Source organism: Epinephelus lanceolatus, chromosome 18 (assembly GCF_041903045.1).
Source record: "Epinephelus lanceolatus isolate andai-2023 chromosome 18, ASM4190304v1, whole genome shotgun sequence".
Taxonomy (NCBI): Eukaryota; Metazoa; Chordata; class Actinopteri; order Perciformes; family Serranidae; genus Epinephelus; species Epinephelus lanceolatus.
This window is the reverse complement of record NC_135751.1, coordinates 19,819,634-19,847,105: the sequence shown is the minus strand read 5'-3', so window position 1 is coordinate 19,847,105 and position 27,472 is coordinate 19,819,634. Positions and strand designations below refer to the sequence as shown.

The 27,472-nt window shown below is 41.0% G+C and overlaps 2 protein-coding genes across 8 annotated transcripts; both read left to right on the top strand.

Moving 5' to 3' along the window:
- The first annotated feature begins 71 nt into the window (after window positions 1-71).
- LOC144458634 (immunoglobulin lambda-1 light chain-like) lies at window positions 72-12,321 on the top strand. 5 transcript variants are annotated; one of them, XM_078161507.1, is made up of 3 exons: window positions 72-398; window positions 10,894-10,923; window positions 11,792-12,321. In XM_078161507.1, the coding sequence occupies exons 1-3, from the start codon at window positions 140-142 to the stop codon at window positions 12,118-12,120; spliced, it is 618 nt and encodes a 205-aa protein (XP_078017633.1). In that variant the 5' UTR covers window positions 72-139; the 3' UTR covers window positions 12,121-12,321. The 5 variants fall into 5 exon arrangements, 1 of the variants encoding a protein (XP_078017633.1); XR_013488026.1 differs by lacking the exon at window positions 72-398 and adding an exon at window positions 3,898-3,980 and having other exon boundaries at window positions 10,257-10,923; window positions 11,792-11,910; XR_013488027.1 differs by lacking the exon at window positions 72-398 and adding an exon at window positions 7,206-7,339 and having other exon boundaries at window positions 10,257-10,923; window positions 11,792-11,910.
- Window positions 12,322-13,219: 898 nt separating this feature from the next.
- On the top strand, window positions 13,220-27,221 carry LOC144458701 (immunoglobulin lambda-1 light chain-like). Of its 3 annotated transcripts, none has more exons than XM_078161803.1 (4): window positions 13,220-13,339; window positions 16,433-16,762; window positions 25,802-25,831; window positions 26,692-27,221. In XM_078161803.1, exons 1-4 carry the CDS (start codon window positions 13,300-13,302, stop codon window positions 27,018-27,020), a joined length of 729 nt encoding a protein of 242 aa, XP_078017929.1. In that variant the 5' UTR covers window positions 13,220-13,299; the 3' UTR covers window positions 27,021-27,221. The 3 variants fall into 3 exon arrangements, with proteins under 3 accessions (XP_078017929.1, XP_078017928.1, XP_078017927.1); XM_078161802.1 differs by lacking the exon at window positions 16,433-16,762 and adding an exon at window positions 13,432-13,761; XM_078161801.1 differs by lacking the exons at window positions 13,220-13,339; window positions 16,433-16,762 and adding exons at window positions 24,975-25,067; window positions 25,153-25,485.
- Window positions 27,222-27,472: the final 251 nt, after the last annotated feature.

Sequence of the window (27,472 nt, the reverse complement as noted above, 5' to 3'; positions counted from 1 at the left end):
TTTGACCTCATGTTGGATTCATCAGTCTGTGTGTTTCTCTTGACTCCATGTCATCTTGTTGTTTCCAGGTGTGAGTGGTGTGACGGTGGTGACACAGAAGCCTTCTGTTGTGGCACTGAGGAAAGGAGAGACAGCCACCATGGACTGTAACCTGGGGACTGTCACTGGAAGTGGTGCTCGCTGGTATAAACAGATTCCAGGAGGAGTTCCTCAGTTTGTGTTATATTTTTATCACAGCTGGAGCTCTCCAACCTATGGCTCTGGTTTCTCCTCTCCCAAATTCACATCTACTCATCAGTCAACATCAGATTATCGTTTGATCATCAACAATGTGGAGGAGGGAGACTCAGCAGTCTATTACTGTCACACATGGGACAGCTCTGCTAAAGAGAACGTATCACAGTGATTTACACTGTGACAAAAACCTCCTCACTAACTACTTCTGCTTTTTGACCTGCTGATACATCTTGACTGGCAGTGAAGCCATCAGTCAATGCTTCTTGTAACTTCCCCACATAGATATTAAAATTATGTTTCAAACTTCTAAACCCTTTTATTTTACTCACGTAAATTTTCAGATCTTTCCTAATGATAGTAATATACAGTATGTCATGTGTACATGCTGACACAAAACAGACAACATGCAGCAGATTCCCATTTGCTGATCTCAGTTCAGATTAATGTCATAAATCTTTAGATATAAATCCTCTGGTGCACAGGTAGTAATGATGGTTACACAAACACTTTTTGCATTTAATAGTTATCTATTTTCATTTTTCCATCTTCATGAACCAGTCTAAACTGGCCGCAGAGTTACAAAAACTAAAGTGATGTCTTTGCAGCTAAAACACAACAAATGAAAATGCTTCATTCACCTGACAACATGTCATATAGATTTAGCGATTCAAGATTTGTTTCCAACAAATGAAACACACACCACACCCTGTTTATTATATAATACTATTTGCACATACTGTAAAATATAGTTATTATAAATCTGTGCAAATCAGCAAGACATTTGGAGTCCCCTAGGGTTCCATTCTTGAGCTGCTATTATTCAACCTGTACATGCTCCCTCCAGGTCAAATCATACATAACAATAACATTTGTTATCACAGCTACACAGACGACACTCAGATTTATTTAGATCTTCCACCAAGTGACCATGATGCCTTTGACTCACTTGATCAATGTTTAGAGCAAATAAATAGTTGGATGTGATAAATCAATTAAATTAAATTAAGATAAGACAAGATAGAAACCACTGTCTGTGGCAACACGGAGAGATGAGTGAAAGATATTGCTCACTTTGACTCCAGAGTTATAAAGACTAAAACCACTGGTAGAAATTTTGGGTGTTTGATTATTTCATTTGCAATGAAACCATGTCTTCCTGAAGATTTTATCATGTTTACTGCATTTATTTACAACCTGAGAAGTCACATTTAACATTAATCTAAAGCCATGAGGGAGTATTAATTTGGTGTGATCAGTCCTTTCTGGAAAAATACAATGAGACACAATTAATGTGATACCACAGCTGGATTTAGTATAGAACATAAAACTACTTCCAAAACTAGTATGAAGACATGTTTAACAACAGAAGTGATGAAAAAGTTTATGATGTAGATCCCATACATGCTGTAGTTGATTCATGAAGTTAAAACAAAAAACTGTTGAGTGCTGAAACTCCTCCTCCTCCACTTCTCCTCTCCTCAGAGTCTTTATAAGCTTCAGTCTCTCTTCTCCTCACACTCCAACCCTGCTCACCTCTCAGCTGGACAGTAAGGGACGTTTACACCACACACTGACAACATGCTGGGGACCCTCTGCACTCTCATCACTGCTCTAACATGTAAGGAGGCTGACTTACTGCAGCTTTGACCTCATATTGGATTCATCAGTCTGTGTGTTTCTCTTGACTCCATGTCATCTTGTTGTTTCCAGGTGTGAGTGGTGTGACGGTGGTGACACAGAAGCCTCCTGTTGTGACGCTGAGGAAAGGAGAGACAGCCACCATGGACTGTAACCTGGGGACTGTGACTGATGCTGGTGCTTACTGGTATAAACAGATTCCAGGGGGAGTCCCTCAATATGTAATATTTTTTTATCATGGTGATAGCTCTCCATTTTATGGCTCTGGTTTCTCTTCATCCAAATTCGCATCTACTCATCAGTCAACATCAGATTATCGTTTGATCATCAACAATGTGGAGGAGGGAGACTCAGCAGTCTATTACTGTCAAACATGGGACAGCTCTGCTAAAGAGAATGTATCACAGTGATTTACACTGTGACAAAAACCTCCTCACTAACTACTTCTGCTTTTTGACCTGCTGATACATCTTGACTGGCAGTGAAGCCATCAGTCAATGCTTCTTGTCACTTCCCCACTTATACATTTAAAGGATAATTTCAAATGCCAGAATCCATTAATTTGATTCTCTTATAAATTATCATAGTGTTACATGCCTATTATACAAACTATTTTTATCCAGGAAAAGTCAAGTCATGATTTTTTACACTGTTGAAAACAAAATAATTTACAAAAAATATTATCTCTTGCTGCTCATCACAAAAGATTAGAAAGTGTGCAACAGTTTCTTGTTAAAAGAATAAAATCCTTGTTAAGACAATTCCTCTGTTGCACATGCAGTGATGATTATTATAGTTATGCTGCTGCAGTAAATATGACTCCAACTGTAGTGTTTCCACTTCCTTTGTAGCTACAAAGTTCATCTGGCAGACGGAAGATGAAAAAACAAAACAGTTTATCAAAGAGCGACTAAAATAAAACCAAGTGAAGATGCTACATTTATCTGATAACATACCATCTATATTCACAGATTATTCATATGTTTTTAATAAACTAATCACAGGAGTCATTATCAATATGGAGCGTGTAATGACACTGATATAGGAGATAAGCTGTGTGAAGATAGAGCCACTTAACTTCTTTTTCATAGAAAGTTACAGAGGCTGTTCTGTTCCCCAACATGTGATATTTGTGAGATACACAGGTTGTGATGATTGTTACACACCCATACAAAGTCAGTCTGTATCAGTCATGCTCACACACTTCATTAATGTGCAGCTAAAACACAAGCATGTGAAAATATTGTATTCCTTTACAGGTCATGTAGATAAAGACATTTGTGATTAGTTAGAGATGAGAAGTAAACTTTTACATTCTGTCCAGATTGCTATGTCTTTACACGATAAGGGTATATCGCAGCCACCGCACTTGGCAGGAGTTAGCTCCTGCACCTTATGTGGGGTGGTTGGCATAGAAATCGCTCCCTTCAGACGTCTTCAACTGAGAGCAGAGCTTTATGTTTCAGACCTTGTGACCTCACTGGGTTTTCAAGTGGGCACCCCACCTCACTGGTGTTTAGTCAACTAGCCCACAACACCTCAGTGGGGCTTCACAGTAGAACCAGCGTCCTGGAACTGCTCCCTCGGCCTTTCAGGTCTTCACCAATAAGCTCTGCCCCCCGTCCCCTCTCCTCTGCCAGCCTGGTTTAGCCACCGCTCGCTTCTCTTTAGCCACAGCCATCTGGATGCCATCTCTGCTTGTTTCCAGATGTTATTCACCAGGTTCTTGCGGGTTGCCCCTCTGACCCCAAGCGTCCCCATGGTTTGATATGACAATTGGAGTAGATAAATCTCACTTTATACTATCAAACCCTTTTTCCTTTCAGATACATTTTTCAGACCAACACAAGTTATCAAATATATGTTGTTTCACAAGACATTATGTGATATGAAACCCACACACATGCTGTCATTGAATTATGAGTGTGGAGTGTTGAAACTCCTCCTCCTCCACTTCTCCTCTCGTCAGTGTCTTTATAAGCTTCAGTCTCTCTTCTCCTCACACTCCAACCCTGCTCACCTCTCAGCTGGACAGTAAGGGACGTTTACAACACACACTGACAACATGCTGGGGACCCTCTGCACTCTCATCACTGCTCTAACATGTAAGGAGGCTGACTTACTGCAGCTTTGACCTCATGTTGGATTCATCAGTCTGTGTGTTTCTCTTGACTCCATGTCATCTTGTTGTTTCCAGGTGTGAGTGGTGTGAAGGTGGTGACACAGAAGCCTCCTGTTGTGACGCTGAGGAAAGGAGAGACAGTCACCATGGACTGTAACCTGGGGACTGTCACTGATGCTGCTCTCTGGTATAAACAGATTCCAGGAGGAGTTCCTCAGTTTGTGTTATATTTTTATCACAGCTGGAGCTCTCCAACCTATGGCTCTGGTTTCTCCTCTCCCAAATTCACATCTACTCATCAGTCAACATCAGATTATCGTTTGATCATCAACAATGTGGAGGAGGGAGACTCAGCAGTCTATTACTGTAACACATGGGACAACTCTGCTAGTGAGCTCGTATCACAGTGATTTACACTGTGACAAAAACCTCCTCACTAACTACTTCTGCTTTTTGACCTGCTGATACATCTTGACTGGCAGTGAAGCCATCAGTCAATGCTTCTTGTAACTTCCTCACTTATACATTTAAAATATATTTTAAATGTTGTAACACTTCAATTTGATTCCAACATAAATAGTTAGAAGAATCTTTGTATTATTAGCCTATTACACATATACACAGTATCAACACAAGTAAAGTTACGATCCATAACCCTGTTGGGAAAAAAAATCATTGTTTACCAAAACTATTGTCTCTTGCAACTCATCACAAAATATTAGAAATTTGCAAGTATTTTTCTTTTTTTTTCTCACAGAAAAAAAAAAAATCCGTGTTGAGAGAAATCTGGTGCACATAGTGGTGATTATTGTTTAGTCACAGTGAATATTAATCCAACTGCATTGTTTCCACTTCCTTCTTCTTCTTCTTTCGGCTGTTCCCTTTAGGGGTCACCACAGCGAATCATCTGCCTCCATCTAACCCTATCCTCTGTATCCTCTTCTCTCACACCAACTGACTTCATGTCCTCTTTCACTACATCCATAAATCTCCTCCTTGGTCTTCCTCTAGGCCTCTTGCCTGGAAGTTTCCAACCTCAGCATCCTTCTACTGATATATTCACTATCCCTCCTCTGAACATGTCCAAACCATCTCAGTCTGGCCTCTCTGGCTTTATCTCCAAAACATCTAACATGAGCTGTCCCTCTGATGCACTCATTCCTGATCCTATCCATCCTCGTCACTCCCAAAGAGAACCCCAGCATCTTCATCTCTGCTACCTCCAGCTCTGCCTCCTGTCTGTTCCTCAGTGCCAATGTCTCTAAAGCAAACAATGTTGTTGGTCTCACCACCGTCTTGTACACCTCTCCTTTTAGTCTTGCTGGTACTCTTCTATCACACATCACTCCTGACGCTTTTCTCCACCCGTTCCAACCTACTTGCACACACTCTCCGCTGCTCTGGACTGTTGACCCCAAGTACTTAAAATCCTCCACCTTCTTTATTTCTACTCCCTGTGACCTCACCGTTCCACCTGGGTCCTTCTCATTCACACACATGTATTCTGTCTCGCTACGACTAACCTTCATTCCTCTCCTTTCCAGGGCATACCTCCACCTCTCTAGATTTTCCTCCACCTGCTCCCTGCTCTCACTACACATCACAGTGTCATCTGCAAACATCATAGTCCATGGAGATTCCTGTCTAACCTCATCTGTCAGCCTGTCCATCACCATAGCAAACAAGAAGGGGCTCAGAGCTGATCCTTGATGCACTTCCACCTTAAACTCCTCTGTCACACCTACAGCACACCTCACCACTGTCCGGCAGCTCTCATACATGTCCTGCACCCCTCTGACATACTTCTCTGCCACTCCAGACTTCCTCATTTAATACCACATCTCCTCTCTTGGCACCCTGTCATATGCTTTCTCTAGATCTACAAAGACACAATGCAGTTCCCTCTGACCTTCTCTGTACTTCTCCATCAACATCCCCAAAGCAAATACTGCATCTGTAGTACTTTCTCTTTGCATGAAACCATACTGCTGCCCACAGATGCTCACCTCTGCTCTTAGTCTCGCTTCCACTACTCTTTCCCATAGCTTCATTGTATGGCTCATCAACTGTGTCCCTCTGTAGTTGCCACAACTCTGCACGTCTCTCTTGTTGTTAAAAATCGGCACCAGCACACTTCTCTACTCCTCAGGCATCCTCTCACTCTCTAAGACCTTGCTGCCTCTCCTAGACACTTCCATACCTCCACAGGTGTAGCATCAGGACCAACTGCCTTTCCACTCTTCATCCTCTTCAATGCCCTCCTCACTTCATCCTTACTAATCTTTGCTACGTCCTACTCCACAATGGTCACCTCTTCTACTCTTTGTTCTCTCTCATTTTCCTCATTCATCAACTCTTCCAAGTACTCTTTCCATCTTCCCATCTCTATCTCTCTGCCTCGCCAACCTGTATAAATCAGTCTCTCCCTCCTTACTGTCCAACCTATCATACAAGTTGTTGTACGCCCTTTGTTTGGCCTTCTTCTGAGCTAACCTCTTTCTCTGTATACACTCCTGCACTTCCTCATTCCACCACCAGGTCTCCTTATCTCCTTTCCTTCCAGATGACACACCAAGCACTCTCCTACCTGGGCACAAAGTTGATCTGGCTGACAAAAGTTGCAAAAACACAAACACAAAAACATTTGTTATTAAAGAGAAGATAAAAGACGATCAAATGAAAATGCAACATTGATCTTCTAACATCTACATGCACAGATTAAAGTGCTGTAATTTACAATTGTAAGAAAACATGAAGCTGGAAAACATTAAAACTATATTAGCATGTCATCATATTTACTTTATTTTCTGCAAATTAAACATATAAGCACTTTTTACTTTTCTACCACCCTTGACATTACTAACACTGATGTAAAAGATGTGACATGGAAACATAAAAAAAGTTATTTATTTATTATTGACTGAAAACAGTGTTGAGTGAAACTCCTCCTCCTCCACTTCTCCTCTCGTCAGTGTCTTTATAAGCTTCAGTCTCTCTTCTCCTCACACGCCAACCCTGCTCACCTCTCAGCTGGACAGTAAGGGACGTTTACACCACACACTGACAACATGCTGGGGACCCTCTGCACTCTCATCACTGCTCTAACATGTAAGGAGGCTGACTTACTGCAGCTTTGACCTCATGTTGGATTCATCAGTCTGTGTGTTTCTCTTGACTCCATGTCATCTTGTTGTTTCCAGGTGTGAGTGGTGTGACGGTGGTGACACAGAAGCCTCCTGTTGTGACGCTGAGGAAAGGAGAGACAGCCACCATGGACTGTAACCTGGGGACTGTCACTGATGCTGCTCGCTGGTATAAACAGATTCCAGGAGGAGTTCCTCAGTTTGTGTTATATTTTTATCACAGCTTAAGCTCTCCAACCTATGGCTCTGGTTTCTCCTCTCCCAAATTCACATCTACTCATCAGTCAACAACAGATTATCGTTTGATCATCAACAATGTGGAGGAGGGAGACTCAGCAGTCTATTACTGTCAAACATGGGACAACTCTGCTACAGAGCACGTATCACAGTGATTTACACTGTGACAAAAACCTCCTCACTAACTACTTCTGCTTTTTGACCTGCTGATACATCTTGACTGGCAGTGAAGCCATCAGTCAATGCTTCTTGTAACTTCCTCACTCATGCATTTAAAATATATTTTAAATGTTGTAAAACTTCAATTTGATTCCAACATAAATAGTTAGAAGTATCTTTGTATTATTAGCCTATTACAAATACACAGTATCAACACAAGTAAAGTTATGATCCATAACCCTGTTGGGAAATTTGCAACTGTTTTTCTTTTTCTTTTTTGTCACAGAATAAAAAAACCCTTGTTGAGAGAAATCTGGTGCACATAGTGGTGATTATTGTTTAGTCGCAGTGAATATTAATCCAACTACATTGTTTCTACTTCCTTCTTCTTCTTCTTTCGGCTGTTCCCTTTAGGGGTCACCACAGCGAATCATCTGCCTCCATCTAACCCTATCCTCTGTATCCTCTTCTCTCACACCAACTGACTTCATGTCCTCTTTCACTACATCCATAAATCTCCTCCTTGGTCTTCCTCTAGGCCTCTTGCCTGGAAGTTTCCAACCTCAGCATCCTTCTACTGATATATTCACTATCCCTCCTCTGAACATGTCCAAACCATCTCAGTCTGGCCTCTCTGGCTTTATCTCCAAAACATCTAACATGAGCTGTCCCTCTGATGCACTCATTCCTGATCCTATCCATCCTCGTCACTCCCAAAGAGAACCCCAGCATCTTCATCTCTGCTACCTCCAGCTCTGCCTCCTGTCTTTTCCTCAGTGCCAATGTCTCTAAACCAAACAACATCACTGGTCTCACCACCGTCTTGTACACCTCTCCTTTTAGTCTTCCTGGTACTCTTCTATCACACATCACTCCTGACGCTTTTCTCCACCCGTTCCAACGTGCTTGCACACACTCTCCGCTGCTCTGGACTGTTGACCCCAAGTACTTAAAATCCTCCACCTTCTTTATTTCTACTCCCTGTGACCTCACCGTTCCACCTGGGTCCTTCTCATTCACACACATGTATTCTGTCTCGCTACGACTAACCTTCATTCCTCTCCTTTCCAGGGCATACCTCCACCTCTCTAGATTTTCCTCCACCTGCTCCCTGCTCTCACTACACATCACAGTGTCATCTGCAAACATCATAGTCCATGGAGATTCCTGTCTAACCTCATCTGTCAGCCTGTCCATCACCATAGCAAACAAGAAGGGGCTCAGAGCTGATCCTTGATGCACTTCCACCTTAAACTCCTCTGTCACACCTACAGCACACCTCACCACTGTCCGGCAGCTCTCATACATGTCCTGCACCCCTCTGACATACTTCTCTGCCACTCCAGACTTCCTCATTTAATACCACATCTCCTCTCTTGGCACCCTGTCATATGCTTTCTCTAGATCTACAAAGACACAATGCAGTTCCCTCTGACCTTCTCTGTACTTCTCCATCAACATCCCCAAAGCAAATACTGCATCTGTAGTACTTTCTCTTTGCATGAAACCATACTGCTGCTCACAGATGCTCACCTCTGCTCTTAGTCTCGCTTCCACTACTCTTTCCCATAGCTTCATTGTATGGCTCATCAACTGTGTCCCTCTGTAGTTGCCACAACTCTGCACGTCTCTCTTGTTGTTAAAAATCGGCACCAGCACACTTCTCTACTCCTCAGGCATCCTCTCACTCTCTAAGACCTTGCTGCCTCTCCTAGACACTTCCATACCTCCACAGGTGTAGCATCAGGACCAACTGCCTTTCCACTCTTCATCCTCTTCGATGCCCTCCTCACTTCATCCTTACTAATCTTTGCTACGTCCTGCTCCACAATGGTCACCTCTTCTACTCTTTATTCTCTCTCATTTTCCTCATTCATCAACTCTTCCAAGTACTCTTTCCATCTTCCCATCTCTATCTCTCTGCCTCGCCAACCTGTATAAATCAGTCTGTCCCTCCTTCCTGTCCAACCTATCATACAAGTTGTTGTACGCCCTTTGTTTGGCCTTCTTCTGAGCTAACCTCTTTCTCTGTATACACTCCTGCACTTCCTCATTCCACCACCAGGTCTCCTTATCTCCTTTCCTTCCAGATGACACATCAAGCACTCTCCTACCTGGGCACAAAGTTGATCTGGCTGACAAAAGTTGCAAAAACACAAACACAAAAACATTTGTTATGAAAGAGAAGATAAAAGACAATCAAATGAAAATGCAACATTGATCTTCTAACATCTACATGCACAGATTAAAGTACTGTTATTTACAATTGTAAGAAAACATGAAGCTGGAAAACATTAAAACTATATTAGCATGTCATCATATTTACTTTATTTTTTGCAAATTAAACATATAAGCACTTTTTACTTTTCTACCACCCTTGGCATTACTAACACTGATGTAAAAGATGTGACATGGAAACATAAAAAAAGTTATTTATTTATTATTGACTGAAAACAGTGTTGAGTGAAACTCCTCCTCCTCCACTTCTCCTCTCGTCAGTGTCTTTATAAGCTTCAGTCTCTCTTCTCCTCACACTCCAACCCTGCTCACCTCTCAGCTGGACAGTAAGGGACGTTTACACCACACACTGACAACATGCTGGGGACCCTCTGCACTCTCATCACTGCTCTAACATGTAAGATACTCTTCTCAGTCCTTTTATAGCCCATATTTTCACACACAAACCTTTGACTCATGTATTTTTCTCTGTATGTTGACAGATGTTGATGCAGCCAAAGTGCTGACCCAGACGCCTGCTGTCCACACAGTTTCTACAGGACAAGAGGCTGTTCTCAACTGCAACATTCAGAGAGATGATAATTATTATGTTTATTGGTATAAACAGGTTCCTGGTGAAACTCCTCAGTTTGTCCTGAGATTTCACCATTCTCACAGTTCACCAGACAGATATGGATCAGGATTCTCCTCAGACCGATTCAACTCTAAATCCTCATCAAACATAGATTACCAGTTCATCATAAAGAGGACAGAGGCAGGAGACTCTGCTGTCTATTAATGTCTCACAACGGACAAACCTACCAATGAGATTGTATCACAGTGATTCACACCATGACAAAAACCTCAGTGAGACAGTCACAACAGATTTTAGGAATTCTGAGCAAAATCATTGAATTAAAAATTAGTAAACATGTAACAAAACAAGAACAGACATTAAATAAAGTCCTTTTCAGAGACAAGGGTGTTTGGAGTGTTTTGGAATATAATGAGACTGATGAAGTGAAGAGATGTTGACAGTGAAAGTTGGTCTCAACAGGATGTTTGAGTTCCACTCCCCTCATTAGTGAGAGTCAGGAGGTTTCTGTACAGCCATGTGTACAAACTGAATCACTGTGGTATTCGGACAAGGCACCAAGCTGATTGTGACAAGTAAGTACTTTTTAACTCATCATAAAACAGGACAGATTTTATGTTTCTGATACATGTCAAGAGAAAATCATCCATTTAATATGTTGCTCGTTGTTTAGAATATTCAGCAGTTTTTGTGAACGATATATTGACTTTTTTCTTTTCCATCTCCTTTGATACCAGACTGTGTGTTTGACGGCAAAGGAAAGATCTGCAAATGATCACAATATTTTAAATATTTTCTACAAATATTCTACAGTTTGTAAATAGTTAAGGATTTTTTTTTCAGATGGGCAACATTAACAAGATTGTGTGTATTTATTTTTACAACTTACTACAAGTTCTGACATCGGGGAAAAAACCCAACGTTAAAAAAATCTGTCAGAAATATTTTATTTTCCCATGTCAGCAATAAATACTGTACTTGTAGTGATTATTTACTAAACTTAATAGGTTTAGCGATAATTTTGAATTTACCTGAATATCATTGTGGCTGTTTGAAATTAAAATAATTTTTATTTCATGGTCGAAATTGTGAAATAAAAATGAAAACTGATTTACTGTCATTTCGTAATGTAAAAAGTGACTGAAATGATGATATTGAACTTCAAATACCATTTTGCAAGACACAGAATTTATGAATATTTTTCCAAGATAAAAATTATACTGAACTAAAACAAATATTTTTATATTTCTTATATATGTGTTGTGTTGTAAAAAGGAACACTTAATATTTCAGTTGATGATTTCTATATGTTTTAAATTGCTTTATTTCTTCAGCGTATTTGTTATATTGTCAACAGAACTAATAATGAATCTGTTACTGTCATGCTTTGTATTAATGATTTGACTCCTGGTTATCTGATGAATGTCCTTTGTGTATCTTCAGGCTCCAGCCTCCCTCCTCCTGTCCTGACAGTCTTCCCTCCGTCCAGTGCTGAGCTCCAGTCCAACAAAGCCTCTCTGGTCTGTCTGTCCAGTCAGTCTGTGCCTTTTGCAGATGTGAGCTGGTTGCTTGGTGGGAGTCCAGTGAGCAGTGGGATCTCTACCAGCACTGCTGTTCAGCAAGCAGACCAGACCTTCCAAATCAGCAGCTATCTGGCCGTCCAGACGTCAGACTGGAACATGGATAAGGTTTACACATGTAAAGTGTCTTTGGGCTCCCAGACTGCAGAGAAAAATATCAACAAGTCACACTGTCCCACTGAAGAACAGTAGAGGAGCAGAATGAGCATTTAACATCTGCTTCTTTACTCTTTGTGCTGTTTGCTCATTACAAGGTTTACATGTTAGAAAAGATGTGTCTGCATGCTTGTAATAAATGTTGTGACAGTTAGGTGGAGGTGTTGTATCAGCTTTGCAAATGCTGCGTTTTTCAACAATCATTCAATAAAAGAAGAAAAAAAACTGTTGGAAAAAGTTTGTGTTTATTTGTACTCATGAAAACATCATTTAAAATGATAATGTGCTATAAAATGTGTAACCTTCATGAGATTTGATTTTTCTCCTGATGCTCATCTCACTGATAATTCAGACACAAAGATAACAGACATATTTCTTTCTTGAATATTTATGTTACATTTCATAAAGCAACATTTTTATTAGGTGTTAATTCACAATAAAAGCTCAACAGAGAGATTAATGTGACTTTGCCTGGTTTTAGTTGCTTGCAGTCGTTAAGACAATCAGATAAAATGAGCAAATGAAACAGAGTTTTCATCCTCCATCAGTGAAGCATCACCTCTCTACTCCTCCCTCTGGTCCTTCCCAGGATGCACCTGCAGGCCTCCTCTCCTTATTTATAGCTCCATGTAAATGAAGAGGTCAAGTGTCAGCTCTCTGTAAAATCAGAGGGAACTGTCTCTGACTGGAAACACACTGATAGTTTCATGACGAACATGTTGTTGATAAAATACAGTTGAGCTCTTAGGTGTGTTAATTACAGTATGTACATGTGTGCAGAGACAAAGTTTCTATCTTGCAGAAGATGTCTGCTGTTGACTCATGAAAAACTTGTAAGCAAAATGATTGACAAATGATAAAACTCTCATGCATGAATTCCATCTATTAGGAAGTGAAAGTAGTAAGAAATCCATATATACTGTGGGCTTCTGTACATCATGACATCATTGTATTTTGTCAATGAAAGTTTTCAGCTAAATTGACAATAATGAATAAAGTAAAGACATTTCCCTCCACAGAGGATCTGAGGTCAACAAATGTAAGAAAGCATGCAGACTGAAGCAAAGCTCCTCCTCCTGTCAGTCACTCTCAGTTTCAGTGTGCTATTAAATTGCTCCTCCAGCACCTCCTCTCCTCATCCTCCAAAGCCTCTGATCTGTCAGCAGTAAGCTGACTTTCCAAGTTACAAGGCCATTCTCAGCACACACTGACAACATGCTGGGGACCCTCTGCACTCTCATCACTGCTCTAACATGTAAGGAGGCTGACTTACTGCAGCTTTGACCTCATGTTGGATTCATCAGTCTGTGTGTTTCTCTTGACTCCATGTCATCTTGTTGTTTCCAGGTGTGAGTGGTGTGACGGTGGTGACACAGAAGCCTCCTGTTGTGACACTGAGGAAAGGAGAGACAGCCACCATGGACTGTAACCTGGGGACTGTGACTAACAGTGAGGCTCGCTGGTATAAACAGATTCCAGGAGGAGTTCCTCTGTATATACTGAGGTTTTATCACAGCTGGAGCTCTCCATCCTATGGCTCTGGTTTCTCCTCTCCCAAATTCACATCTACTCATCAGTCAACATCAGATTATCGTTTGATCATCAACAATGTGGAGGAGGGAGACTCAGCAGTCTATTACTGTCACACATGGGACAGCTCTGCTAAAGAGCACGTATCACAGTGATTTACACTGTGACAAAAACCTCCTCACTAGCTACTTCTGCTTTTTGACCTGCTGATACATCTTGACTGGCAGTGAAGCCATCAGTCAATGCTTCTTGTAACTTCCCCACATAGATATTAAAATTATGTTTCAAACTTCTAAACCCTTTTACTTTACTCACATAAATCTTCAGATCTTTCCTAATGATAGTCATATACAGTATGTCATGTGTACATGCTGACACAAAACAGACAACATGCTCACTCAACATGTTATAGAAAGTTTGCAGCAGATTCTCATTTGCTGATCTCAATTCAGATTAATGTCATAAATCTTTCTAGATAATAAAATATAAATCCTCTGCTGCACAGGTGGTGATAATTTTAACACAAATACTTTTTGCATTTAATAGTTATCCAGTTTCATTTTTGCGTCTTCATGAAGCGGCCGAAAGATCATCTGGCCTTAGAGTTACAAAAACTAAAGTCATGTCTTGTGTGAAAGCAGATTCAAAACATTACAACACAAAATGCAGTACAAACTTCACCTTTGCTGATCATTTTATCTACTAGCTCCTGGGTCTTCAACAGGGGGTCCGTGACCCCTAGGGTGTCCTCACAGTTACTATAGGTGGGCCACCAAATGACCTCTAAATAATCTGAATAACTAATGAAAGTTTTAGTAAGCAAAATGTGTCTTAAAATCCACATTAACATGAATCTAACATATTATTAGCCAAGATAAATCAGCCTATTCATAAAACCTATTAGTTAACAGTACACAACATTTTTGACAGGCTGACTGTTACCTTGGAATCGTTTCATTTCATTTCATTTCATTTCATTTATTTATTTATTTGTACAGGGACAGTGCATATTAATGAACACTTCTGTAAATGTGCCAGTTTTAGCTGAGTAGCTAGTTTCCAACTGCAGTCCCCAGGCAAGGTGTTAAATGCCAGCTAAACATTACAATAGACATTTTGTAATAACAGTAAAATATACAGCATGTATGAAAGCACATGGATCAGAATAGAAGGCATAACCCACACAGTAAAAGACAAGAAGTGGCACATGAATCACAATTGAAAGCACATCAAGCACATTAAAAAACAGGAAAATAAGCTTCAGCCAGCAGGTAGGCTACATCAGGCAAACAGACAAACATAGTAGCCATGCAACATATTGGCAGGACACCAGGAGCAAAACAATACAGAACAATGCAAAACAAAATGGGTCCATGTCATTGGTTCGACAGCCCATTGGTTCATCATCCCATTAGTCCGACTGTCCACAGTGCTGAACGGCTCGCGGCGGACGTATGGTGCGCAACGACCGGCTTGAGGCGGAGCAGGCTCACGGCTTATGTGTTTGTCACTTTCTTTTTCATTTTAACCCACACCATGATCTTTTCCTGACCCTAACCAAGTGGTTTTTGTGCCTAAACCTAACCAGACCTTAACCACAGGGCATCATGATGATTTTGGATCGGACTTCGGAACAATGAGTTTAATGTGGTAGAACAATGGGATGTTGAATCAATGGGCTGTCGAACCAATGGGCAGTTCCCAACAAAACGCAATGCACATTTAAGCTACATGTCAGCAAGCAAAACAGACAAGCAGATAGGCAGTCAGGCAGGCAACATGGAGGCAGAGATTATGACAGCATGTGAGCTAGCTAACGCTACATCACTGTGCGGCACCTGTAATTATTTTTGCATATTAGCTAGTTAGCTGTAGAGTACTTTGATTACTTTTTGGAGTAACATGTAACCTAACGCGTTAGTTTGCTGTTTGAGTAATCAAGTACTTGAGTACATTTTCTACGAGCCATCAGTTACTTCTGTTACTTTTAGAACGCTGGTCCTTCAGCTCCGAAACAGCAACAACTGTCTTTTGGTTCTAATAACGGAGATAACGTTAAACCTATCAGTCTGAAAGAAGCCACAGAGCTTGTGGCTCGCTATGTGGTCGGAGAAATGCTGCCGTTGTCTACGGTGGAGTCTAAAAAAAGGTGGAGGAGGACTCGCTGACAGACAGGTCAGACTCAGGACTTGTATTATGCCTGGTACACACTATACGACTTTTCTGCCCATTCTGAAAGTCACTATGTCACATTACACGATTGTGAAGTCATAAAATCGTGTAGTGAAAACAAAAGTAAATACATAAAGATACATTACATCATTACAACCTGAGAAATCACATTTAACATTAAACTAAAGTCATGAAGGAGTATTCATTTGGAGTGCACAGTCCTTTATGGAAAATACTGCAAGACACTATTAATGTGTTAATAATGTGATACCACAGCTGGATTTCATATTTTAAGAACATAAACAGACTAAAAAAGTTTATGATGTAGATCCCATACATGCTGTAGCTGATTCATGAAGTTAAAACAAAAAACTGTTGAGTGTTGAAACTCCTCCTCCTCCACTTCTCCTCTCCTCAGTGTCTTTATAAGCTTCAGTCTCTCTTCTCCTCACACTCCAACCCTGCTCACCTCTCAGCTGGACAGTAAGGGACGTTTACACCACACACTGACAACATGCTGGGGACCCTCTGCACTCTCATCACTGCTCTAACATGTAAGGAGGCTGACTTACTGCAGCTTTGACCTCATGTTGGATTCATCAGTCTGTGTGTTTCTCTTGACTCCATGTCATCTTGTTGTTTCCAGGTGTGAGTGGTGTGACGGTGGTGACACAGAAGCCTCCTGTTGTGACGCTGAGGAAAGGAGAGACAGCCACCATGGACTGTAACCTGGGGACTGTTACTGATCATTACGCTCACTGGTATAAACAGATTCCAGGAGGAGTTCCTCAGTTTATGCTGAGTTTTTATCATGGCCATAGCTCCCCAAGCTATGGCTCTGGTTTCTCCTCTCCCAAATTCACATCTACTCATCAGTCAACATCAGATTATCGTTTGATCATCAACAATGTGGAGGAGGGAGACTCAGCAGTCTATTACTGTCAAACATGGGACAGCTCTGCTAAAGAGAACGTATCACAGTGATTTACACTGTGACAAAAACCTCCTCACTAACTACTTCTGCTTTTTGACCTGCTGATACATCTTGACTGGCAGTGAAGCCATCAGTCAATGCTTCTTGTAACTTCCCCACATAGATATTAAAATCATGTTTCAAACTTCTAAACCCTTTTACTTTATTGACATAAATCTTCAGATCTTTCCTAATGATAGTCATATACAGTATGTCATGTGTACATGCTGACACAAAACAGACAACATGCTCACTCGACATGTTATAGAAAGTTTGCAGCAGATTCTCATTTGCTGATCTCAGTTCAGATTAATGTCATAAATCTTTCTAGATATAAATCCTCTGGTTCACAGGTAGTAATGATGGTTACACAAACACTTTTTGCATTTAATAGTCATCAAATCCAACCATTCTGGGATATTGTAGGTCCAGAAAGGCAAAAGCATTATCTACACTGAGTGCATTTTCTGTTGCTGACTGTACAGTTTGCAAGAGTTGGTTTAAGCTCAGTTCACACTACACAACTTGTCTTGTAATTGGGAGTCTTGAAGATATTGTGGTTTCACACTACATGACTGAGCAGCACCAAAGGGGTCACGCAGTATAAGATCTATTACCAGGAGGAATCCCTAAGGAACAGGCTCATGTCTTGTGATGTGTGTGTCAACTCGTGGTGCTTACAAATATCATAGGCAATTAATAACTTACAGAAACATGACAGATTATTATACATTGTATACAATAGTCCACCTTCTCTGTCTCTCTCTGTTACTCTTTCCAAAGATACTCTATAACAAAAGATACCAAATTACAAGCTCTGCCAATGGTATGAATCTGAAGTGTAGTGAATGTCGTGTGGATGGATAAAAGCAGATTCAAAACATTACAACACAAAATGCAGTCCAAACTTTATGTTTGTTCCTTATTTTGCTGCTCGTTTTATCTACTAGCTCAATGTCTGCATTGCATTGGTGACTTCTCACCTCACACTTTTGAACAGTTAGTGTTAGAGCACCAATTTTGTGAGTGTGGAGCCATCACTGAGTTGTATCTTATCTGGGGCCTCTGGTGGGAAGATCCAAAAAATATTTCAAATGATTTTAAATTAGTGGCAAATCAGGGCTGAAGTCATGTAGTGTTACCTAGGCATAATGTAACATGGTTCAAGATCTTCCTTAAAGCTGAGGATGACATCGTTGAAGCTGTGAGGATGCTTTCAGATCATTAAAGAGTAACGGAGGAACAACAGAAACACTTGACGAGGTTTGTGTGTGCTTCCTATTACTCAAAAGGAATCGCAATAAGAAACATTCCAGAGCTGAGATGGCACATTTTGACCAGTATAAGGCAGAGAGTAACGAGCTACCACCTACAGAGGATGTGCTGAAGCAGCTTATTGATGGGGGAGCTACATGTGCAAGCTGGAGTTTGGGGCCAGGCAAGCATTCCTCTGCAAAATGGCTACTACATGGATGATAAAGGCCAGTTGAGACCCACTACCACTGATGTACTACCAGCTCCTCAGGGCACCATTGAAATGGTGAGATGCCACTGCAAAGGACATTGTTCAACACTAAGATGTTCCTGTAGGTCAAGAGACTGATGATGCGCTGACCTTTGTTGTTGCAGGAAACAGTGTTTGTGATATGATGTTTAATCATGTTCACTGCATTTAATTACAACCTGAGAAGTCACATTTACCATTAAACTAAAGCTAAGAAGGAGTATTTATTGGGTGTGATCAGTCCTTTATGGAAAAATACTACCAGACACTATTAATGTGTTAATAATGTGATACCACAGCTGGATTTCATATTTAAAGAACATAAAAAGACTTCTAAAATCAATATGAAGACGTGTTTAACAACAGAAGTGATGAAAAAGTTTATGATGTAGATCCCATACATGCTGTAGTTGATTTGTAAACCAAAAAAACTGTTGAGTGAAACTCCTCCTCCTCCACTTCTCCTCTCCTCAGTGTCTTTATAAGCTTCAGTCTCTCTTCTCCTCACACTCCAACCCTGCTCACCTCTCAGCTGGACAGTAAGGGACGTTTACACCACACACTGACAACATGCTGGGGACCCTCTGCACTCTCATCACTGCTCTAACATGTAAGGAGGCTGACTTACTGCAGCTTTGACCTCATGTTGGATTCATCAGTCTGTGTGTTTCTCTTGACTCCATGTCATCTTGTTGTTTCCAGGTGTGAGTGGTGTGACGGTGGTGACACAGAAGCCTCCTGTTGTGACGCTGAGGAAAGGAGAGACAGCCACCATGGACTGTAACCTGGGGACTGTTACTAATGCTGCTGCTTACTGGTATAAACAGATTCCAGGAGGAGTTCCTCAGTATATACTGAAGTTTTATCACAGCTCAAGCTCCCCAACCTATGGCTCTGGTTTCTCCTCTCCCAAATTCACATCTACTCATCAGTCAACATCAGATTATCGTTTGATCATCAACAATGTGGAGGAGGGAGACTCAGCAGTCTATTACTGTAACACATGGGACAGCTCTGCTACAGAGATCGTATCACAGTGATTTACACTGTGACAAAAACCTCCTCACGAACTACTTCTGCTTTTTGACCTGCTGATACATCTTGACTGGCAGTGAAGCCATCAGTCAATGCTTCTTGTAACTTCCTCACTTATACATTTAAAATATATTTTAAATGTTGTAACACTTCAATTTGATTCCAACATAAATAGTTAAGAATCTTTGTATTATTAGCCTATTACAAATACACAGTATCAACACAAGTAAAGTTATGATCCATAACCCTGTTGGGAAAAAAATCATTGTTTACCAAAACTATTGTCTCTTGCAACTCATCACAAAATATTAGAAATTTGCAACTGTTTTTCTTTTTCTTTTTGGTCACAGAATAAAGAAAATCCGTGTTGAGAGAAATCCTCTGGTTCACATAGTGGTGATTATTGTTTAGTCACAGTGAATATTAATCCAACTGCATTGTTTCCACTTCCTTCTTCTTCTTTCGGCTGTTCCCTTTAGGGGTCACCACAGCGAATCATCTGCCTCCATCTAACCCTATCCTCTGTATCCTCTTCTCTCACACCAACTGACTTCATGTCCTCTTTCACTACATCCATAAATCTCCTCCTTGGTCTTCCTCTAGGCCTCTTGCCTGGAAGTTTCCAACCTCAGCATCCTTCTACTGATATATTCACTATCCCTCCTCTGAACATGTCCAAACCATCTCAGTCTGGCCTCTCTGGCTTTATCTCCAAAACATCTAACATGAGCTGTCCCTCTGATGCACTCATTCCTGATCCTATCCATCCTCGTCACTCCCAAAGAGAACCCCAGCATCTTCATCTCTGCTACCTCCAGCTCTGCCTCCTGTCTGTTCCTCAGTGCCAATGTCTCTAAAGCAAACAATGTTGTTGGTCTCACCACCGTCTTGTACACCTCTCCTTTTAGTCTTCCTGGTACTCTTCTATCACACATCACTCCTGACGCTTTTCTCCACCCGTTCCAACCTACTTGCACACACTCTCCGCTGCTCTGGACTGTTGACCCCAAGTACTTAAAATCCTCCACCTTCTTTATTTCTACTCCCTGTGACCTCACCGTTCCACCTGGGTCCTTCTCATTCACACACATGTATTCTGTCTCGCTACGACTAACCTTCATTCCTCTCCTTTCCAGGGCATACCTCCACCTCTCTAGATTTTCCTCCACCTGCTCCCTGCTCTCACTACACATCACAGTGTCATCTGCAAACATCATAGTCCATGGAGATTCCTGTCTAACCTCATCTGTCAGCCTGTCCATCACCATAGCAAACAAGAAGGGGCTCAGAGCTGATCCTTGATGCACTTCCACCTTAAACTCCTCTGTCACACCTACAGCACACCTCACCACTGTCCGGCAGCTCTCATACATGTCCTGCACCCCTCTAACATACTTCTCTGCCACTCCAGACTTCCTCATTTAATACCACATCTCCTCTCTTGGCACCCTGTCATATGCTTTCTCTAGATCTACAAAGACACAATGCAGTTCCCTCTGACCTTCTCTGTACTTCTCCATCAACATCCCCAAAGCAAATACTGCATCTGTAGTACTTTCTCTTTGCATGAAACCATACTGCTGCCCACAGATGCTCACCTCTGCTCTTAGTCTCGCTTCCACTACTCTTTCCCATAGCTTCATTGTATGGCTCATCAACTGTGTCCCTCTGTAGTTGCCACAACTCTGCACGTCTCTCTTGTTGTTAAAAATCGGCACCAGCACACTTCTCTACTCCTCAGGCATCCTCTCACTCTCTAAGACCTTGCTGCCTCTCCTAGACACTTCCATACCTCCACAGGTGTAGCATCAGGACCAACTGCCTTTCCACTCTTCATCCTCTTCAATGCCCTCCTCACTTCATCCTTACTAATCTTTGCTACGTCCTACTCCACAATGGTCACCTCTTCTACTCTTTGTTCTCTCTCATTTTCCTCATTCATCAACTCTTCCAAGTACTCTTTCCATCTTCCCATCTCTATCTCTCTGCCTCGCCAACCTGTATAAATCAGTCTCTCCCTCCTTACTGTCCAACCTATCATACAAGTTGTTGTACGCCCTTTGTTTGGCCTTCTTCTGAGCTAACCTCTTTCTCTGTATACACTCCTGCACTTCCTCATTCCACCACCAGGTCTCCTTATCTCCTTTCCTTCCAGATGACACACCAAGCACTCTCCTACCTGGGCACAAAGTTGATCTGGCTGACAAAAGTTGCAAAAACACAAACACAAAAACATTTGTTATTAAAGAGAAGATAAAAGACGATCAAATGAAAAGGCAACATTGATCTTCTAACATCTACATGCACAGATTAAAGTGCTGTAATTTACAATTGTAAGAAAACATGAAGCTGGAAAACATTAAAACTATATTAGCATGTCATCATATTTACTTTATTTTCTGCAAATTAAACATATAAGCACTTTTTACTTTTCTACCACCCTTGACATTACTAACACTGATGTAAAAGATGTGACATGGAAACATAAAAAAAGTTATTTATTTATTATTGACTGAAAACAGTGTTGAGTGAAACTCCTCCTCCTCCACTTCTCCTCTCGTCAGTGTCTTTATAAGCTTCAGTCTCTCTTCTCCTCACACGCCAACCCTGCTCACCTCTCAGCTGGACAGTAAGGGACGTTTACACCACACACTGACAACATGCTGGGGACCCTCTGCACTCTCATCACTGCTCTAACATGTAAGGAGGCTGACTTACTGCAGCTTTGACCTCATGTTGGATTCATCAGTCTGTGTGTTTCTCTTGACTCCATGTCATCTTGTTGTTTCCAGGTGTGAGTGGTGTGACGGTGGTGACACAGAAGCCTCCTGTTGTGACGCTGAGGAAAGGAGAGACAGCCACCATGGACTGTAACCTGGGGACTGTCACTGATGCTGCTCGCTGGTATAAACAGATTCCAGGAGGAGTTCCTCAGTTTGTGTTATATTTTTATCACAGCTTAAGCTCTCCAACCTATGGCTCTGGTTTCTCCTCTCCCAAATTCACATCTACTCATCAGTCAACAACAGATTATCGTTTGATCATCAACAATGTGGAGGAGGGAGACTCAGCAGTCTATTACTGTCAAACATGGGACAACTCTGCTACAGAGCACGTATCACAGTGATTTACACTGTGACAAAAACCTCCTCACTAACTACTTCTGCTTTTTGACCTGCTGATACATCTTGACTGGCAGTGAAGCCATCAGTCAATGCTTCTTGTAACTTCCTCACTTATACATTTAAAATATATTTTAAATGTTGTAAAACTTCAATTTGATTCCAACATAAATAGTTAGAAGTATCTTTGTATTATTAGCCTATTACAAATACACAGTATCAACACAAGTAAAGTTATGATCCATAACCCTGTTGGGAAATTTGCAACTGTTTTTCTTTTTCTTTTTTGTCACAGAATAAAAAAACCCTTGTTGAGAGAAATCTGGTGCACATAGTGGTGATTATTGTTTAGTCGCAGTGAATATTAATCCAACTACATTGTTTCTACTTCCTTCTTCTTCTTCTTTCGGCTGTTCCCTTTAGGGGTCACCACAGCGAATCATCTGCCTCCATCTAACCCTATCCTCTGTATCCTCTTCTCTCACACCAACTGACTTCATGTCCTCTTTCACTACATCCATAAATCTCCTCCTTGGTCTTCCTCTAGGCCTCTTGCCTGGAAGTTTCCAACCTCAGCATCCTTCTACTGATATATTCACTATCCCTCCTCTGAACATGTCCAAACCATCTCAGTCTGGCCTCTCTGGCTTTATCTCCAAAACATCTAACATGAGCTGTCCCTCTGATGCACTCATTCCTGATCCTATCCATCCTCGTCACTCCCAAAGAGAACCCCAGCATCTTCATCTCTGCTACCTCCAGCTCTGCCTCCTGTCTTTTCCTCAGTGCCAATGTCTCTAAACCAAACAACATCACTGGTCTCACCACCGTCTTGTACACCTCTCCTTTTAGTCTTCCTGGTACTCTTCTATCACACATCACTCCTGTCGCTTTTCTCCACCCGTTCCAACGTGCTTGCACACACTCTCCGCTGCTCTGGACTGTTGACCCCAAGTACTTAAAATCCTCCACCTTCTTTATTTCTACTCCCTGTGACCTCACCGTTCCACCTGGGTCCTTCTCATTCACACACATGTATTCTGTCTCGCTACGACTAACCTTCATTCCTCTCCTTTCCAGGGCATACCTCCACCTCTCTAGATTTTCCTCCACCTGCTCCCTGCTCTCACTACACATCACAGTGTCATCTGCAAACATCATAGTCCATGGAGATTCCTGTCTAACCTCATCTGTCAGCCTGTCCATCACCATAGCAAACAAGAAGGGGCTCAGAGCTGATCCTTGATGCACTTCCACCTTAAACTCCTCTGTCACACCTACAGCACACCTCACCACTGTCCGGCAGCTCTCATACATGTCCTGCACCCCTCTGACATACTTCTCTGCCACTCCAGACTTCCTCATTTAATACCACATCTCCTCTCTTGGCACCCTGTCATATGCTTTCTCTAGATCTACAAAGACACAATGCAGTTCCCTCTGACCTTCTCTGTACTTCTCCATCAACATCCCCAAAGCAAATACTGCATCTGTAGTACTTTCTCTTTGCATGAAACCATACTGCTGCTCACAGATGCTCACCTCTGCTCTTAGTCTCGCTTCCACTACTCTTTCCCATAGCTTCATTGTATGGCTCATCAACTGTGTCCCTCTGTAGTTGCCACAACTCTGCACGTCTCTCTTGTTGTTAAAAATCGGCACCAGCACACTTCTCCTCCACTCCTCAGGCATCCTCTCACTCTCTAAGACCTTGCCGCCTCTCCTAGACACTTCCATACCTCCACAGGTATAGCATCAGGACCAACTGCCTTTCCACTCTTCATCCTCTTCAATGCCCTCCTCACTTCATCCTTACTAATCTTTGCTACGTCCTACTCCACAATGGTCACCTCTTCTACTCTTTATTCTCTCTCATTTTCCTCATTCATCAACTCTTCCAAGTACTCTTTCCATCTTCCCATCTCTATCTCTCTGCCTCGCCAACCTGTATAAATCAGTCTCTCCCTCCTTACTGTCCAACCTATCATACAAGTTGTTGTACGCCCTTTGTTTGGCCTTCTTCTTCCCTAACCTCTTTCTCTGTATACACTCCTGCACTTCCTCATTCCACCACCAGGTCTCCTTATCTCCTTTCCTTCCAGATGACACACCAAGCACTCTCCTACCTGGGCACAAAGTTGATCTGGCTGACAAAAGTTGCAAAAACACAAACACAAAAACATTTGTTATGAAAGAGAAGATAAAAGACAATCAAATGAAAATGCAACATTGATCTTCTAACATCTACATGCACAGATTAAAGTGCTGTTATTTACAATTGTAAGAAAACATGAAGCTGGAAAACATTAAAACTATATTAGCATGTCATCATATTTACTTTATTTTTTGCAAATTAAACATATAAGCACTTTTTACATTTCTACCACCCTTGACATTACTAACACTGATGTAAAAGATGTGACATGGAAACATAAAAAAAGTTATTTATTTATTATTGACTGAAGACAGTGTTGAGTGAAACTCCTCCTCCTCCACTTCTCCTCTCGTCAGTGTCTTTATAAGCTTCAGTCTCTCTTCTCCTCACACTCCAACCCTGCTCACCTCTCAGCTGGACAGTAAGGGACGTTTACACCACACACTGACAACATGCTGGGGACCCTCTGCACTCTCATCACTGCTCTAACATGTAAGATATTCTTCTCAGTCCTTTTATAGCCCATATTTTCACACACAAACCTTTGACTCATGTATTTTTCTCTGTATGTTGACAGATGTTGATGCAGTCAAAGTGCTGACCCAGACGCCTGCTGTCCACACAGTTTCTACAGGACAAGAGGCTGTTCTCAACTGCAACATTCAGAGAGATGAAAATTATTATGTTTATTGGTATAAACAGGTTCCTGGTGAAACTCCTCAGTTTGTTCTGAGATTTCACCATTCTCAAAGTTCACCAGACAAATTTGGATCAGGATTCTCCTCAGACCGATTCAACTCTAAATCCTCATCAAACATAGATTACCAGTTCATCATAAAGAGGACAGAGACAGGAGACTCTGCTGTCTATTACTGTAACACATGGGATGACTCTGCTAAAGAGAGGGTATCACAGTGATTCACACCATGACAAAAACCTCAGTGAGAGAGTCACCACATATTTTATAAATTCTGACCAAAATGAATGAATTTAAATATATAAACATGTAACAAAACAAGAACGGACAATAAATGAACTCCAATAAAGACAAATGAGTGGTTTGAAACAAGTCCAGCAGTGTTTTGGAATATAATGAGACTGATGAAGTGAAGAGACGTTGACAGTGAAAGTTGGTCTCAACAGGATGTGTCAGTTCCACTCCCCTCATTAGTGAGAGTCAGGAGGTTTTTGTACAGCCATGTGTTCAAACTAAATCACTGTGGTATTCGGACAAGGCACCAAGCTGATTGTGACAAGTAAGTACTTTTTAACTCATCATAAAACAGGACAGATTTTATGTTTCTGATACATGTCAAGAGAAAATCATCCATTTAATATGTTGCTCATTGTTTAGAATATTCAGCAGTTTTTGTGAACGATATATTGACTTTTTTCTTTTCCATCTCCTTTGATACCAGACTGTGTGTTTGACGGCAAAGGAAAGATCTGCAAATGATCACAATATTTTAAGTATTTTCTGCAAATATTCTACAGTTTATAAATAGTAAAGGAATTATTTTACAGATGGGCAACATTTACAAGATTGTGTGTATTTATTTTTACAACTTACTACAAGTGTTGAAATTGGAAAAAACCCAACGTTATAAAAATCTGTCAGAAATATTTTATTTTCTCATGTCAGTAATAAATACTGTGCTTGCAATGATTATTTACTAAACTTAAAAGGTTTATCGATAATTTTGAATTTACCTGAATATCATTGTGGCTGTTTGAAATTAAAATTATTTTTATTTCATGGTAGACATCATGAAAGAAAAATGAAAACTGATTTACTGTAATTTCATAATGTAAAAAGTGACTCAAATGATTATATTGAACTTCAAATACCATTTTGAAAGTCACAGACTTTATGAATTTTATTCCAAGATGAAAATTATACTGAACTAATGAAAACATTTCTGATTTATGTGATGTGTTTTAAGAAACTGAACACTTAATATTTCAGTTGATGATTTCTATATGTTCTAAATTGCTTTATTCCTTCAGCGTATTTGTTATATTGTCAACAGAACTAATAATGAATCTGTTACTGTCATGCTTTGTATTAATGATTTGACTCCTGGTTATCTGATGAATGTCCTTTGTGTATCTTCAGGCTCCAGCCTCCCTCCTCCTGTCCTGACAGTCTTCCCTCCGTCCAGTGCTGAGCTCCAGTCCAACAAAGCCTCTCTGGTCTGTCTGTCCAGTCAGTCTGTGCCTTTTGCAGATGTGAGCTGGTTGCTTGGTGGGAGTCCAGTGAGCAGTGGGATCTCTACCAGCACCGCTGTTCAGCAAGCAGACCAGACCTTCCAAATCAGCAGCTATCTGGCCGTCCAGACGTCAGACTGGAACATGGATAAGGTTTACACATGTAAAGTGTCTTTGGGCTCCCAGACTGCAGAGAAAAACATCAACAAGTCACACTGTCCCACTGAAGAACAGTAGAGGAGCAGAATGAGCATTTAACATCTGCTTCTTTACTCTTTGTGCTGTTTGCTCATTACAAGGTTTACATGTTAGAAAAGATGTGTCTGCATGCTTGTAATAAATGTTGTGACAGTTAGGTGGAGGTGTTGTATCAGCTTTGCAAATGCTGCGTTTTTCAACAATCATTCAATAAAAGAAGAAAAAAAACTGTTGGAAAAAGTTTGTGTTTATTTGTACTCATGAAAACATCATTTAAAATGATAATGTGCTACAAAATGTGTAACCTTCATGAGATTTGATTTTTCTCCTGATGCTCATCTCACTGATAATTCAGACACAAAGATAACAGACATATTTCTTTCTTGAATATTCATGTTACATTTCATAAAGCAACATTTTTATTCGGAGTTAATTCACAATAAAAGCACAACAGACAAATTAATGTGACTTTGCCTGGTTTTAGTCGCTTG

Coding starts and splice junctions, on each gene's coding strand:
- LOC144458701 (XM_078161801.1), top strand. CDS start 25,028: ATGCTGGGGACCCTCTGCACTCTCATCACTGCTCTAACAT. Junction 25,068..25,152: donor TCTCATCACTGCTCTAACAT/GTAAGATATTCT, acceptor GTATGTTGACAG/ATGTTGATGCAGTCAAAGTG. Junction 25,486..25,801: donor CTCTGCTAAAGAGAGGGTAT/CACAGTGATTCA, acceptor TCACTGTGGTAT/TCGGACAAGGCACCAAGCTG.
- LOC144458634 (XM_078161507.1), top strand. CDS start 140: ATGGACTGTAACCTGGGGACTGTCACTGGAAGTGGTGCTCGCTGGTAT. Junction 399..10,893: donor CTCTGCTAAAGAGAACGTAT/CACAGTGATTTA, acceptor TCACTGTGGTAT/TCGGACAAGGCACCAAGCTG. Junction 10,924..11,791: donor CACCAAGCTGATTGTGACAA/GTAAGTACTTTT, acceptor GTGTATCTTCAG/GCTCCAGCCTCCCTCCTCCT.